Genomic DNA, 15,780 nt, shown 5'->3' on the forward strand with positions numbered 1-15,780 from the left:
CCAATCCTAACCTGTATTGCTGCATCCTAAGTGCAAATTGAGCAGGCTGGAGGTGTCCTCGAGGTATGGGGATGTTCATTCCCTTACCCCGAGTAAAGCCCCAGCCTGCTCAGTGGGGCAGTTCAGATCTAATCATGTCTCAGTTGCCTAGTGTCAGGTTTTCAGGTCCAGGATGGGGGATAGGATTTGGTGTGTGCCAGTCCTGCCCCCCTCCCGAGACCGGATCTGTTAATCCTCTGCCCTCCCCCTGCCCAGTTTGGAGCGGCTCTTACCTGCTCTGGTGCCCATGGGAAGGCCTGTGCCAGCACTACAGGCCGTTAGGATTGTGCCGTAAGGCTGCAGTCCTATGCACACTTTCCTGAGAGTGAGCCGCATTGAAGACAATGGGACTTACTTCTGAGGATTGTGATCTAAATGTCCTTGTGTCTGTTTTAGAACTACACCAACAGGCACCGAAACACATTAGAGTGAGCCAGCTCTCCCCCCCTCCCCAGTTTGAAAGCAGCTTGAAACTTGATGTGCTTTTAAAGTAACAAATACACTGAGGTATCCAGATTCTGCTCCAGAAAGTATGTTGTGAGCAAAGGAGCAATATGGTGTAGTGGGTACAATGTTGGCCTAAAGATTCAATCTAACATTTGTACCTTTGGGGAAGGAATCATAGTTCAGTACACATACTCTGCATGCAGAAGGTCCCAGGTGCTATCCCTGGCCTCTACAAATATGCTTGAGAAAGATTCCCATTTGAAACCCTGCCAGAGAGCAGCCGTCTGTCAGTGCAGACAACAGTGAGTTAAAAACACCAATGGTCTGACTCGGGATAGGCAACTTTATATGATCAGAGTGGTGTGGGTTCAAATCCCTACTCAGCCCAGTGCAAACTCCCTGTTCAACCTTGCTCTCTTGGGCAATTCAGTGATCCAGTTTAAACTATCTTGGCTGAAATAAATCATGTTTTTTTCCATGTGGATAAGAGACCTTAACAAGATCCAGTGCTTAATATCTACTTTCCCTTTTAATTTCACTCTTAATGGAAATCCAGTGGAATTTGAGCTGCGAAGGGAAATCAACCGATTACAGGAATACAGGGCAGCAGGCATCACTAATTTCTGCAGTAAGTACCTACTGGATGCATTAACAAGCCTGTGCTGCAGCATTTACACACAGGATATATTACTAAGAGATCATTTTCCATTTGAAATGTGTTTGTTTGGTGGCAGACAACTGGTCTGTCATCTAATTCTGCAGCATGTACTAATTCCTGATGCAAAAGAATTGGCAGTATCACTTCAAGATGTAGGTAAGGCATACCGTTTTTGATGCTCAGCCTGCTTTTTTAACAGAAAGCCCCCTGAACCATTACTGCCTGGAAGGAGAAAAAAACTAGCTGATCAGAAAGAAAGAACTGGCCTCCCTGCTAGGCCAGTTTAGTATGTGGCTTAGAAAAGGAGCATTCCAAAAATCTGTTCCCTTTGTGTGGTCAGAAGGGGACATCCACTAAAATTGAATGTTGGGAGAGTTAGAACAGACAAAAGAAAATATTTCTTTACTCAGCGTTTGGTTGGTCTGTGGAACTCCTTGCCACAGGATGTGGTGATGGCATCTGGCCTGGACGTCTTTAAAAGGGGATTGGACAAGTTTCTGGAGGAAAAATCCATTACGGGGTACAAGCCATGATGTGTATGCGCAACCTCCTGATTTTAGAAATGGGTTATGTCAGAATGCCAGATGCAAGGGAGGGCACCAGGATGCAGGTCTCTTGTTATCTGGTGTGCTCCCTGGGGCATTTGGTGGGCTGCAGTGAGATACGGGAAGCTGGACTAGATGGGCCTATGGCCTGATCCAGTGGGGCTGTTCTTATGTTCTTAAGTGTTTACAGTAATTTGTCACCTCCATATGTAGAAATTCTACAGTGCTGACTAGTTCAAAGGTATTGGTTGGCTGATTCATGAACCTAATGAGTGTCTTTCATATGAGGCATACGGTATACTGATTACATCCCTTGTCATCAGAGTCTCCAACTCCTTCCTGAAAAACAATCTTGCCCTTTCGCTAGACCCACCTAATTCATTGGGGCTTTGCTGACAAGAGCAGCAGGACCTGGCCCTCTCAAAGGACCTTAACCTTAAGGCATTTCCTAACCTTAAGATATTCATGGCCCCAAGCATGAACCTGTTGACTAATTAACCTGTGACAACCAGGACCAGCCCAAGACCACCACCACCCCAGTCCAGCAGCACACTAGCCACCCATGCTGCTCTTTATGTTGCCTCTTCTTGGATTCAAAAAAGAAGGAATGGAGCAGAAGAGAAAGTATGGGGGGAAAAGAGAGGTGTGCTAGAGCACTTTACCACCTGACAACACCTGAACTCACTTCAATCTCCAATTTGTCTACATGGGCTGAATTGGAACTTGGAGTTGAAAGCAAGTCAGAAACCTACTGGCACTGGCATGATTAAGGACTCTTCTCTTTCATCTTGCATCCCAGGAAATTGATTTTATCAATCAGATCAGAGTTGCTCGTTAGCATCATTCACAATTCCAAAGAGAAATAGTGTGTGGATGTTACTGGTATGAAAGAGCCCCAGATTATACTATACCAAATCTAGGTTTGCAACCTATTGTATGCTGGGAGAGCCACCAAGGCAGGCTGGCTGACAAGTATACTTGTATGGTGCAAGTGTCTGTGACAGACTTTTGTTGCAATTGCAAATAATTTGAAGTGTACAACAAAAAGGGTAATTCACAAAGAGCCCTTAGGCTTAGTTCTCACACAGGCACAATGGAGTAAGCCTGTTTGGCATAATAGTGTAAGCCCATTTCTGAACTGATGGCTTCAGAATGAGACCAGAATGCTCGCATTCTGGAACACTCCTCCATACAAGAACATATGTTAGAAGAGCCCTGTTGGATCAGATCAAGGCCCACTTAGTCCAGCATCCTGCTTCCCTCAGTAGCCAGCTAGATGCCTCTGGGAATCTTCCAAGCAGGATGCAAAGTCCTCCACTGCTGTGGAACAACCAGCATTCAAAAGTGCCTTCGAACAGGGAGGTAGCATAGAAGATGACATTGTACGAAAACTTCCCTGCGCACAGAGATTTCAGGATGAAGGGTTCTAGCCTAATTTTCTATATATAGGAATCTTCACACACCTCTCCTCACCACAATCAAATTCTATCCTGTTAGCTAGACCCTGTTAGCTAGAAAGAGTCCAATCTCTCCAGAGTGCATGGAGGCTGCTTAAAACAACAGTAATAGAGGCCCAGCAGAGGTGTATACCGCAAAGAAAGAAGGGTTCCACTAAATCCAGGAGGGTGCCCGCATGGCTAACCAGCCAAGTTAGAGAGGCTGTGAAGGGCAAGGAAGCTTCCTTCCGTAAATGGAAGTCTTTCCCTAATGAGGAGAATAAAAAGGAACATAAACTGTGGCAAAAGAAATGTAAGAAGGTGATATGGGAGGCCAAGCGAGACTATGAGGAACGCATGGCCAGCAACATTCAGGGGAATAATAAAAGCTTCTTCAAATATGTTAGAAGCAGGAAACCCGCCAGAGAAGCGGTTGGCCCTCTGGATGGTGAGGGAGGGAAAGGGGAGATAAAAGGAGACTTAGAGATGGCAGAGAAATTAAATGAGTTCTTTGCATCTGTCTTCACGGCAGAAGACCTTGGGCAGATACCGCTGCCCGAACAGCCCCTCCTAACCGAGGAGTTAAGTCAGATAGAGGTTAAAAGAGAAGATGTTTCAGACCTCATTGATAAATTAAAGATCAGTAAGTCACTGGGCCCTGATGGCATCCACCCAAGGGTTATTAAGGAATTGAAGAATGAAGTTGCAGATCTCTTGACTAAGGTATGCAACTTGTCTCTCAAAACGGCCACGGTGCCAGAAGATTGGAGGATAGCAAATGTCACGCCTATTTTTAAAAAGGGAAAGAGGGGGGACCCGGGAAACTATAGGCCGGTCAGCCTAACATCCATACCGGGTAAGATGGTGGAATGCCTCATCAAAGATAGGATCTCAAAACACATAGACGAACAGGCCTTGCTGAGGGAGAGTCAGCATGGCTTCTGTAAGGGTAAGTCTTGCCTCACGAACCTTATAGAATTCTTTGAAAAGGTCAACAGGCATGTGGATGGGGGAGAACCCGTGGACATTATATATCTGGACTTTCAGAAGGCGTTCGACAAAGTCCCTCACCAAAGGCTACTGAAAAAACTCCACAGTCAGGGAATTAGAGGACAGGTCCTCTCGTGGATTGAGAACTGGTTGGAGGCCAGGAAGCAGAGAGTGGGTGTCAATGGGCAATTTTCACAATGGAGAGAGGTGAAAAGCGGTGTGCCCCAAGGATCTGTCCTGGGACCGGTGCTTTTCAACCTCTTCATAAATGACCTGGAGACAGGGTTGAGCAGTGAAGTGGCTAAGTTTGCAGATGACACCAAACTTTTCCGAGTGGTAAAGACCAGAAGTGATTGTGAGGAGCTCCAGAAGGATCTCTCCAGACTGGCAGAATGGGCAGCAAAATGGCAGATGCGCTTCAATGTCAGTAAGTGTAAAGTCATGCACATTGGGGCAAAAAATCCAAACTTTAGATATAGGCTGATGGGTTCTGAGCTGTCTGTGACAGATCAGGAGAGAGATCTTGGGGTGGTGGTGGACAGGTCGATGAAAGTGTCGACCCAGTGTGCGGCGGCAGTGAAGAAGGCCAATTCTATGCTTGGGATCATTAGGAAGGGTATTGAGAACAAAACGGCTAGTATTATAATGCCGTTGTACAAATCTATGGTAAGGCCACACCTCGAGTATTGTGTCCAGTTCTGGTCGCCGCATCTCAAAAAAGACATAGTGGAAATGGAAAAGGTGCAAAAGAGAGCGACTAAGATGATTACGGGGCTGGGGCACCTTCCTTATGAGGAAAGGCTACGGCATTTGGGCCTCTTCAGCCTAGAAAAGACGCTTGAGGGGGGACATGATTGAGACATACAAAATTATGCAGGGGATGGACAGAGTGGATAGGGAGATGCTCTTTACACTCTCACATAATACCAGAACCAGGGGACATCCACTAAAATTGAGTGTTGGGAGAGTTAGGACAGACAAAAGAAAATATTTCTTTACTCAGCGTGTGGTCGGTCTGTGGAACTCCTTGCCACATGATGTGGTGCTGGCGTCTAGCCTAGATGCCTTTAAAAGGGGATTGGACGAGTTTCTGGAGGAAAAATCCATTATGGGGTACAAGCCATGATGTGTATGCGCAACCTCCTGATTTTAGGAATGGGTTAAGTCAGAATGCCAGATGTAGGGGAGGGCACCAGGATGAGGTCTCTTGTTATCTGGTGTGCTCCCTGGGGCATTTGGTGGGCCGCTGTGAGATACAGGAAGCTGGACTAGATGGGCCTATGGCCTGATCCAGTGGGGCTGTTCTTATGTTCTTAGCTTCCACCTCTACTCTTAATATAGTAGAGTCCAGTCCTAGGCTGACTCTTTGTCTACTGTTTGTGATAACTAGGCCTGCATTGATTCTGGGTATTTTCCACTCCTAGAATTAGAAAAATGGTACCATTACCAGAGGTTTAGTCAGTGTGGCACATGGAAAAACATTACACTAGTGTTATGTTGTGCATATATTGCTATCATCTTTTGACTCCACCTGTGGTATTAACAGTAAAAAATCATTTTATATAGTAAATCTTAAGGAAATGTAAATCTAATGGAAATCTTAAGGAAATCTTAAGGAAATGTAAATCTTAAGGAAATCTTAAATCCAGCAGGAAATGTCAGAAATCTTCATGTCGTAAACCTGCTTGACATTTATACCTGTTGAATGTGCATATGCTTTACCTGAATATAGGACGGCATTCACTCAGCTTTGACATTGATTGCAAAACAATTTCTGACACTTCCTGCTTGTACAACTTCCAGCATAGCAGCAAATATCATCAGATTTGACATTTAATAACATACATAAACAGTAGTTGCTTTTGAAAAGATTCAACTGTGTCTTTATGACATTGGGAAGATCACAATGAGAGCATTTGACAAAATCTACACAAAAGACTACCTAAACTATCATTAGGCTATCCTAACATGTACTTTTTGGCCACAGGTGCGAGAATGTATGATCGTCTCAAGAAGACCCGTGAGGAAGAGTATCTGAAGCGCACCATGCTTTCTGAAGTCCTCCAATACATCCAGGACAGCAGTGCCTGCCAGCAGTGGCTTAACCGCCAAGCAGATATGTATGTCCACCATAAGATTGTTGGACAATCTTTTGTTTTGTTTCATGGGAAACAGGTGATCTATGTGCCAAGAATAACCAGACTTTTTTTTCTGGGGAGGAAATAGTGTCACTATACTGAAAAAATAGTGATTAAATTCGCTTTTCTTAAAGCATTTGCTAAGAAATATCTGAGTAATAGGGCAGTGTTAGCTACTAAGCAGAGGTGAGCAAAGTAAGCAGCAGGGGCCAGATCCAGTCTGGCCCTCTGCCTGCTCCCTGTCCACTACTCATAGTCTGTACCTCCAACAGTTTTCACTTACTTTGCACACAAAATGGTGCTGTCTCAAAGGCAGCATTCTCAGATACTCTGTGTGTGTGTGTGGGCATGCACAGAAGAACACCATAGACACGCAGCAGCCAATTACACAGGGAATGAGCACAGGCAGCCGTGCACCTTGCCTGGGCCTTCATGCTAGTCCTCCATACAATTTCCATGTTGCATTATGGCCTTCAGGCCAAAACATCCCACAAGGTCATAATCGGGCAAACAGATGCTCCTTGTTTCCTGTCCCAGGTGTGAGTGATCATTCTGGAAGATCACAACATGAGTTTTAACACCAGGCCTGCATGTCTTAAGCATGGAATCCAGTACAATCCAGATTTTGCACCAAGAAGAGCTGGATTCTGCAATATGCACAAGTTATGCAAATGGGGCATGTTAACATTTCCCCGCTAATTTTGTATAATTCTACTTTTGCTAAAAGAGCTAGGACACTGAAGCCTCCCACTCCCTCCCCCCAATCATGGAAAAATCTTATCCACCATCTTTCTAGCTTCTGGTATTTCAGTATCCATTTCCTATGTACTTTTAAGTCTGGCCATGAGGGCCAGAAACTTGTTTTTTGCTTCTAATGACAGCTGAATTCTGCAACCACCTTCTGTGCTATTTCCTATAGTTCAATAAAATCACAGCATAAACACACATTGCAAGAAATTCATTGTGTGAAACAACTCAGAATGTTGGGAGGGGGTCAGTTTTTGCAACCCATTCTTGTGCCATAGGAGGTTAATCTGTACTTTTATTTATTTATTTTAATTTCATTTTCAGTGATTCTGGCTTGAGCCCAACAATGCCGGTTATGTCGAATTCAGGTAAATATCTTTCACACTCTAGCTGTGTTTATACCTACTATCCTTTTATTTACCACCCATTTGAAGCTCTTAGGAATGAGAACATCAAGTCAAACTCCAACAGTAAATACATTAACCCTCTTTCCCAATATTAGACTGAAGAACTTGGTGCTTTACACCAAAACCTTGTTCTGAGTCCTCAGAACACTTGTTGAGTTCTATAAACCACACTCTCTTCCCTAGAAAGGCACTTGAAAGCCATCAGTCTGATCCCATTCCACTAATAATAAACATTTATGTAGCACTTTTCTGAGTTTGAAAAATGTTTCACATGTAATGTTACACTAACCCTGTAAGGTAAATGAGTATGTTTATCCCTGTATTGCAGATGGGGAAGACTTAGGCTGGGAGAGAGTGGCTTACACACCCATACACACCCCTCTTTCTTTGTCCCTCTCCCAGGATTACTAACCAGTCTGACTTGAAAATGAGTTCCACCCCCCCAACTTCAAACATGGTTCTGGAAGGGCTATGTCATATACCTGCTGTCGGGGTTCACATTGGTTCCTCTCTTTTACACTCTAAAAGAAGGGAATAATAATCTCAGGGCTCTCAATAAGACCCAAACAAAAGGGAACATGGAACACAGGGTTTGTTAGGATCCAATTAACAAATAAAATTTTTTTTACTATAAATCCAATATGCAGTTAACTAAAGCACTACAAAAAAGGAAACTCCTAAACCTCCTGGGCTCCCCCACCCCTCAAACCTTTTTATGAACTGGCCAAGAAAAACAACTGCAAAAAAAAGATTAAAACCCTAACGCAGTCTAACCCTTTTTTTTCTGACTAGTAAAAAGTGGTTTGATTTACAGTACCCAGATGAAGCTAATTCTCCTCCAGATCCCATCCACCAAGGAGGCAACAAAGTTCCCTTCTCTACAGGGTTTTATTCTCTGCACTAATAGGCCCAACCCTTCTCACCTGGATCCTTTTCACCTGAGGAATCCCAACTACTCTAACACCAATGGAAGGAAAGTAAAGACCTACATGAAACAACAGTTTCATGACACCTGCGAACAAGTATTTGCTGCTAGACATTTGGGGCAGGGAGTTATAACCTAGTTCCCCGATGTATGTGTCTGTATGATACTGCATACATGATTATTACATGCATGCCTTACCATTTTAATGGTAGACGTAAAATAATCTGCATGCACCTTTATGCGAAGTGCCCCTTGGCTGTCTTTCCAAAACCAGTGGTCCAAACGTAGTATTTGACAGCAGTGGAGCTGAACTGAGGAATGTATTAAAATTCATTAGTAGTTAATACTGCTCATAGGTCCTCAAGGTGAAAGTGAAAGGGAAGCTGCTGAACAAGGGTGCTGTAAAAATAATATGACATTTTTCTCTTGGTACGTTGTTGTCTAATAGGATTCTTAGCCATTATTCAGTTGCATATTTTCAGTGATTACACCTCTCGGCCTTAATAAAACTCAGTGTGAGTAAAGCAGCAGCATTTCAGCTCTGTGGTGTGTAACCCGCTTAGCACTACCAGCTTCAGTGCTAACAACCAGCAAGAAGCCTAATTGACATATTTCAGTCACACAAAATTACTCCAGTTTGCAGGTGAGTGTGGTCTAGCACGTTGCGTTCATAGCTGGGTGTATTGGATTCCAACTCCTGCTGAAGCAGTGAGTTATATATATAAAATATATATATATTTTTTCCAGGCTACAGCTCCAGGCGTATTTTCAGCAAAGGCTGAACACTATTTTTTCTCACTTGGCTTTCCCTTCTTAGGGCCCAATCCTATCCAACTTTCCAACACCAGTGCAACTGAAATGTGCAACTCTATACCTTGAGGAGGCCTCAGTGACTGCTTCCCCACCACATGATGCAGTGCACACCCCATTGGCATGGCTACATCTGGAAAATTGGATAGAATGGGCCATTAATTGGGTTACAGTTGTTTTGGGGTTGCTGCAGTGTTTTATAACTTTTATAAATATTCTGTGCTTTAATGTTTTCATTGACTTTTTATAGTTATTGTCCTTTGTATTTTGTTCTTATAATGCTTTTGACTCTATTGTACACCACCTTAAGAGCTCTGATTATTCAGGGGGAAAGGTGGTATATATGGGATATAAATTACTTAAATAATAGCAATAATGTTTGCCAAGAATTAAGTACAATGGAGCACAATCATCCTTATTTCTTGGTAACTGTTCTTGAGTACCATAGAGTTCAGAGAGGGGTTACTGTGGAATACATGCATAGATTTCAGTTTTTATCCTGCACAATCCCAAAGGCTGAACAGGTTACAGTAAAAAACAAAAATATAGACACTGCACATCCAAAAAAAAATTAAATGCTGAATCCCTTGCTGCATTTATTTCCCCCAATGCTGTGAGAGTCCTCTCTCGGGTCATGATTTGGATAACTATAGCAGGCCCTTAGTCAATCACAAGCATTCCAGCCCCTCCCATGTGAAGAACATCAGAAGAGCCCTGCTGTATTAGGTCAAAGGCCAATCTAGTCCAGTATGCCATTTCCCACCATGGCTCTCACAGTTTCCCACCAGTTGTCTCTTGGGATGAAGATAATAGTCTTCTCCTGATGTCTCTCTCCTGCAACTGGTATTGAGCTACAGTATACTGTATTGTGGCTCTCCAAAGATGTGCGCAACACTCCAGTGCACACTTACCTGGGAGTAAGGCCTACTGAACAGCTGGGAATTCCCTTCTGCATAAGCATGTCTAGAATCATGCAGCAAATTATAATATGTTAGAACATCAGTCCATCCAGCCTTGTACTGCTTACTGTAGTTCTTTTGTCAACAGAGATACTGGGATTGGGCCTGAGACCTTCTGCATACAAAGCATGGAGACTTGTGCTGAACTTTAGGCTCCCAAAACATTATATGCCAAAACATGGATGCAATTGCTATAGGACACACACATCCTTAATTTTAGTATGTGACATATTTTAGCTCAAATCCATTCCATGTCAGCTTGATCCATACCACTCAGTTTCATGTTTCCCTTGCCATAAAAATGAAGGAGTCTTAATATTTTTTCTTACAGCTGCATTTACAAGGAATAGGTCCTTGTAGGTATGATGTTGCTTTTATCATCTCCCCTCACAGGTAGGAGAAGTGCTCCTCCACTGAATCTTACTGGACTCCCAGGCACAGAAAAGCTCAATGAGAAGGAGAAAGAGGTAAAGGAGGAATGAAGCATGACTAGAAAAGACAAGCTGATTCACAATTTTATGCATTGTATGGGTAGGATGCGCTGAGCCCAGCCAAATGGCCATAATGCAACTGGTTAATTGTGATTCTCAGGGGCCTACCTCTCAAGATCTTGGTGGTCTGTGAGTTGCATGTAGTGGGGCTTTGCGCATGTGCAGAGCGAACCTCAGAGGCTTCCAGAACATTGTTTAAGCTCTCGAGTGGGGAAAACCCCAAATGCCTTGAAGGTGGAGAGAACCTCCACTCCCTCTGTTCCTTTCTGAGTTACTGAAGCAGTACTGTGAAAAGCATGTCCTTTTGTCCCTCAGAACATTTAGACTTTTACCTTTGTTTTAATCTTTATTCTCTGAATAGTAGTTTGCCGAAGTATATAAAATGTTAGCTTCTGCTCTAGGGCAGTGGTTCTCAAACTGGTGGGTCGTGATCCACCAGTTTGTGTAACGCTTCCCCCATCCCTTTAAGCAGCAGGGGAAGGGGAGGGAGGCAGTGACGTGATCCCCCAATCACGTCGCTGAGGGGGAGTGCTTTGCACTTACTTCAAGAAGGCAGGGCTGCAGGAGGTGCAGGGAGCCCTGCGCAGCGCTCCCCGAGAATTGGAACGCTCACTAAAAGCGGGTGCAAAGTACTTCCGTTTTGCAGGAGGTGCTTTGGGCCCGCTTTTAGTGAACATTCCAAGCCTCGGGGAGCGCTGTGCATGGCTGCGCAGCGCTCCCCGCACCTCCTGCTGCAGCCTCCTGCTGCAGCCCTGCCTACATAAGGTGAGTGCAAAGCACCCCCGTTAGCGATGCAATCCTGAGGATTGTGTCACTGCTCCAGCCCCTCTCCTGCAAGAACTTTCTGAGGGAGTAAACCTCCCTCAAAGTTTGAGAACCTCTGCTGTAGGGGTTGGCCCTCACTCTTGCTGCAGTGGTTTCCAGTCACCTGTTTCTGTTCCACTGATGACACCTCCTTCAAAGCAAGAAGCTCAGGCAGCCTGCGAACTATTTGGGATCAAGGCACTCCTCACAAGGGGCACCACAAACACCCTGGGTTGGTAGCTAGTACAGTGATCCCCCTACAAAGAAGGCAAAATGTCTTTCGGAAGTCAGGTCTGCAGAAAAGCCTTCTGTCTTACTAATTTCTCCAAAGCTGCTTTCATTAGAAACATGTTCACCCTTTTTTTGGTTTTTCCACATTTGAGCAACAACTCATAAGAACATGAGAACAGCCCCACTGGATCAGGCCATAGGCCCATCTAGTCCAGCTTTCTGTATCTCACAGCAGCCCACCAAATGCCCCAGGGAGCACACCAGGTAATAAGAGACCTCATCCTGGTGCCCTCCCTTGCATCTGGCATTCTGATATAGCCCATTTCTAAAATCAGGAGGTTGCACATACACATCATGGCTTGTAACCCATAATGGATTTTTCCTCCAGAAACTTGTACAATCCCCTTTTAATGACGTCCAGGCCAGATGCCATCACCACATCCTGTGGCAAGGAGTTCCACAGACCAACCAAACGCTGAGTAAAGAAATATTTTCTTTTGTCTGTTCTAACTCTCCCAACACTCAATTTGAGTGGATGTCCCCTGGTTCTGGTGTTATGTGAGAGTGTAAAGAGCATCTCTCTATTCACTCTGTCCATCCCCTGCATAATTTTGTATGTCTCAATAATGTCCCCCCTCAGGCGTCTCTTTTCTAGGCTAAAGAGGCCCAAACACCGTAGCCTTTCCTCATAAGGAAGGTGCCCCAGCCCAGTAATCATCTTAGTCGCTCTCTTTTGCACCTTTTCCATTTCCACTATGTCCTTTTTGAGATGTGGCGACCAGAACTGGACACAGTACTCCAGGTGTGGCCTTACCATCGATTTGTACAACGGCATTATACGTAATATTAGCTGTTTTGTTCTCAATACCTTTTCTAATGATCCCAAGCCTAGAATTGGCCTTCTTCACTGCCGCCACACATTGGGTCAACACTTTCATCGACCTGTTCACCACCACCCCAAGATCTCTCTCCTGATCTGTCACAGACAGCTCAGAACCCATCAGTCTATATGTGAAGTTTTGATTTTTGCCCCAATGTGCATGATCTTACACTTACTGATGTTGAAGCGCATCTGCCAGTTTGCTGCCCATCGTGCCAGTCTGGAGAGATCCTTCTGGAGCTCCTCACAATCACTTCTGGTCTTCACCACTTGGAAAAGTTTGGTGTCGTCTGCAAACTTTGCCACCTCACTGCTCAACCCTGTCTCCAGGTCATTTATGAAGAGGTTGAAAAGCACCGGTCCCAGGACAGATCCTTGGGGCACACCACTTTTCACCTCTCTCCATTGTGAAAATTGCCCATTGACACCCACTCTCTGTTTCGTGGTCTTCAACCAGTTCTCAATCCATGAGAAGACCTGTCCTCTAATTCCTTGACTGTGGAGTTTTTTTAGTAGGCTTTGGTGAGGGACTGTGTCAAACGCCTTCTGAAAGTCCAGATATATAATGTCTATGGGTTCTCCCACATCCACATACCTGTTGACCTTTTCAAAAATTCTATAAGGTTCGTGAGGCAAGACTTACCCTTACAGAAGCCATGCTGATTCTCCCTCAGCAAGGCCTGTTCGTCTATGTGTTTTGAGATTCTATCTTTGATGAGGCATTCCACCATCTTACCCAGTATAGATGTTAGGCTGACCGACCTATAGTTTCCTGGGTCCCCCCTCTTTCCCTTTTTAAAAATCGGTGTGACATTTGCTATCCTCCAATCTTCTGGCACCGTGGCCGTTTTGAGGGACAAGTTGCATATTTTAGTCAAGAGATCAGCAACTTCATTCTTCAATTCCTTAATAACTCTTGGGTGGATGCCATCAGGGCCCGATGATTTATTGATCTTTAATTTATCAATGAGGTCTGAAACATCTTCTCTTTTAACCTCTATCTGACTTAATTCCTTGGTCAAGAGGGGCCGTTCGGGCAGCGGTATCTGCCCGAGGTCTTCTGCCGTGAAGACAGATGCAAAGAACTCATTTAATTTTTCTGCCATCTCTAAGTCTCCTTTTATCTCCCCTTTCCCTCCCTCACCATCCAGAGGGCCAACCGCTTCTCTGGTGGGTTTCCTGCTTCTAACATATTTGAAGAAGTTTTTATTATTCCTCTTAATGTTGCTGGCCATGCGTTCCTCATAGTCTCGCTTGGCCTCCCGTATCACCTTCTTACATTTCTTTTGCCACAGTTTATGTTCCTTTTTATTCTCCTCATTAGGGAAAGACTTCCATTTACGGAAGGAAGCTTCCTTGCCCTTTACAGCCTCTCTAACTTGGCTGGTTAGTCATGCGGGCACCTTCCTGGATTTAGTGGAGCCCTTCTTTCTTTGTGGTATACACCTCTGCTGGGCCTCTATTACTATTGTTTTAAGCAGCCTGCATGCACTCTGGAGAGATTGGACTCTTTTTACCTTCCCTTTCAACCTCCTTCTAACCAGCCTCCTCATGTCAGGGAAGTCCGCCCGTCGGAAGTCAAGGGTTTTTGTGAGAGATTTGCCCGGTATTCTTCCGCCAGCGTGCATGTCAAAACGGATTGCAGCATGATCACTGTTCCCCAATGGCTCCGTAACACTGACATCTGTAACCAGGTCCTGAGTACCGCACAATATTACATCCAGAGTCACCTATCCTCTGGTGGGCTCCATGACTAGCTGATCTAAGGCAGTCATTTAGCATGTCAAGGAATCCGGTCTCCTTTTTGTGACCAGAACACAAATTGATCCAGTCAATATGAGGATAATTAAAGTCCCCCATGATTACAACCCTGTCCCTCCTTGTCACCTCCCTGATCTGTTTCCTCATTTCAAAGTCCCCTTCCGATTTCTGGTCTGGAGGACGATAGTACGCCCCCAGTATTGCATCGCTCCTCAGGCCTGGTAATTTAACCCACAGAGATTCTACGGTGGGGTCGGACCCACCTTCAATCTCTACTTTGCTGGATTCTAGCCCTTCCTTAACATAAACGGCCACCCCACCTCAAACACGCCCCTCCCTGTCCCTCCTGTAGAGTTTATAGCCCGAGATTGCGGCATCCCACAGATTCTCTGCATTCCACCAGGTTTCTGTTATGCCCACTATGTCAGTGTTTTCCCTTGTCACAAGACACTCCAGTTCTCCCATCTTTGCTCGGAGACTTCGGGCATTTGCATAAAAGTATTTGTACATGGAATGCCCCAGGATGGGGCATTTGTCTCCACATCCTCTCATTGTGCCAAACCATCTATCACATCCCATCATGCTACCATTCCCTATTTCTTCTCCTACTCTGCCTTTGTCTTGTTGTTCTCTAACCTCCCCATCCTCATCCCATAGGATGAGGAGTCCCGAACTGGATGCCCCTCGACTCCTGTCAGCTTTCCCCCAGGGATCAGTTTAAACTCCATGTGAAAATTTCACATTTTCAGAAGCGAACACCTTGGCACACTTAGAATAGCATGCCACTATCACTGGTCTTCAGATGGGAAGCACCTAGATGGCTCATGTATCAACCGCAACACAGTCTCCAATCATGGAGGTTGTCCCTGTTGGTGTCTAGGCCCTGTGCTCCTCCCCTGAACTGGACAAATTGTAGAAACCTCCATCCTCCCCTAAAGGCCACAACAGATGTTGCTAACACTGAATAACGCAACAAATACTGAGTATAAGGGCCAGTTCACCACCAGGCCTACAGCTCTCCACACCAATGGTTAGCAACCTGTCCATCACGAGGGAGGATTGGTCCCAGTACCTGTTTTTAATGTTTCCTGTCATTGCCATTATAAAACCTCCTCTGTTCTCACCATGCTCCTGGGTTTGCCTGGAACTGTTGTCCAGTTCATATTGTTGGGTGACATGCTTGTGGGAAAGACCAATGCCATTAGCCTCACCCATAAAATTCCTTCATGCATCAGTTATCAGAAGGACATCTGGAAAGACTGGCTACTCATACATGAATGCAAGCTTATGTATGTGAGGTTCTAATGCAAGGAAGGAGCATTTGGGAAAGGGAAGTATTGTTGTGAGAGAAAATTATCTGGATTTCATAGAGAAGAAGCAAGCAGCAACTTCTTCATGTTTCTAAAATCTTAAGTGTCCCTCCAGTGCCCATTTGATACACTGAGGTTCTTTGGGACTGTCCCCCTCTGATGCAGTAATAGAGGAGCAGCCTCTTTCAGGTCACCCAGCCCA

General features: G+C 44.8%; 1 protein-coding gene across 3 annotated transcripts in view; it reads left to right on the forward strand.

Annotated features, from left to right (window-relative positions):
- The window catches only part of TADA2A (transcriptional adaptor 2A), a 34,543-nt gene that overhangs the window by 17,372 nt on the left and 1,391 nt on the right, over positions 1–15,780 (forward strand). For all 3 annotated transcript variants that reach the window (XM_066635304.1, XM_066635305.1, XM_066635307.1), the window contains 4 exons: positions 1,043–1,114; positions 6,103–6,235; positions 7,325–7,368; positions 10,495–10,568. In XM_066635304.1, coding sequence (XP_066491401.1) covers positions 1,043–1,114; positions 6,103–6,235; positions 7,325–7,368; positions 10,495–10,568 — 323 coding nt within the window. The remainder of the gene's footprint in view (positions 1–1,042; positions 1,115–6,102; positions 6,236–7,324; positions 7,369–10,494; positions 10,569–15,780) is intronic.

This window comes from Tiliqua scincoides, chromosome 8 (assembly GCF_035046505.1).
Source record: "Tiliqua scincoides isolate rTilSci1 chromosome 8, rTilSci1.hap2, whole genome shotgun sequence".
NCBI lineage: Eukaryota > Metazoa > Chordata > Lepidosauria > Squamata > Scincidae > Tiliqua > Tiliqua scincoides.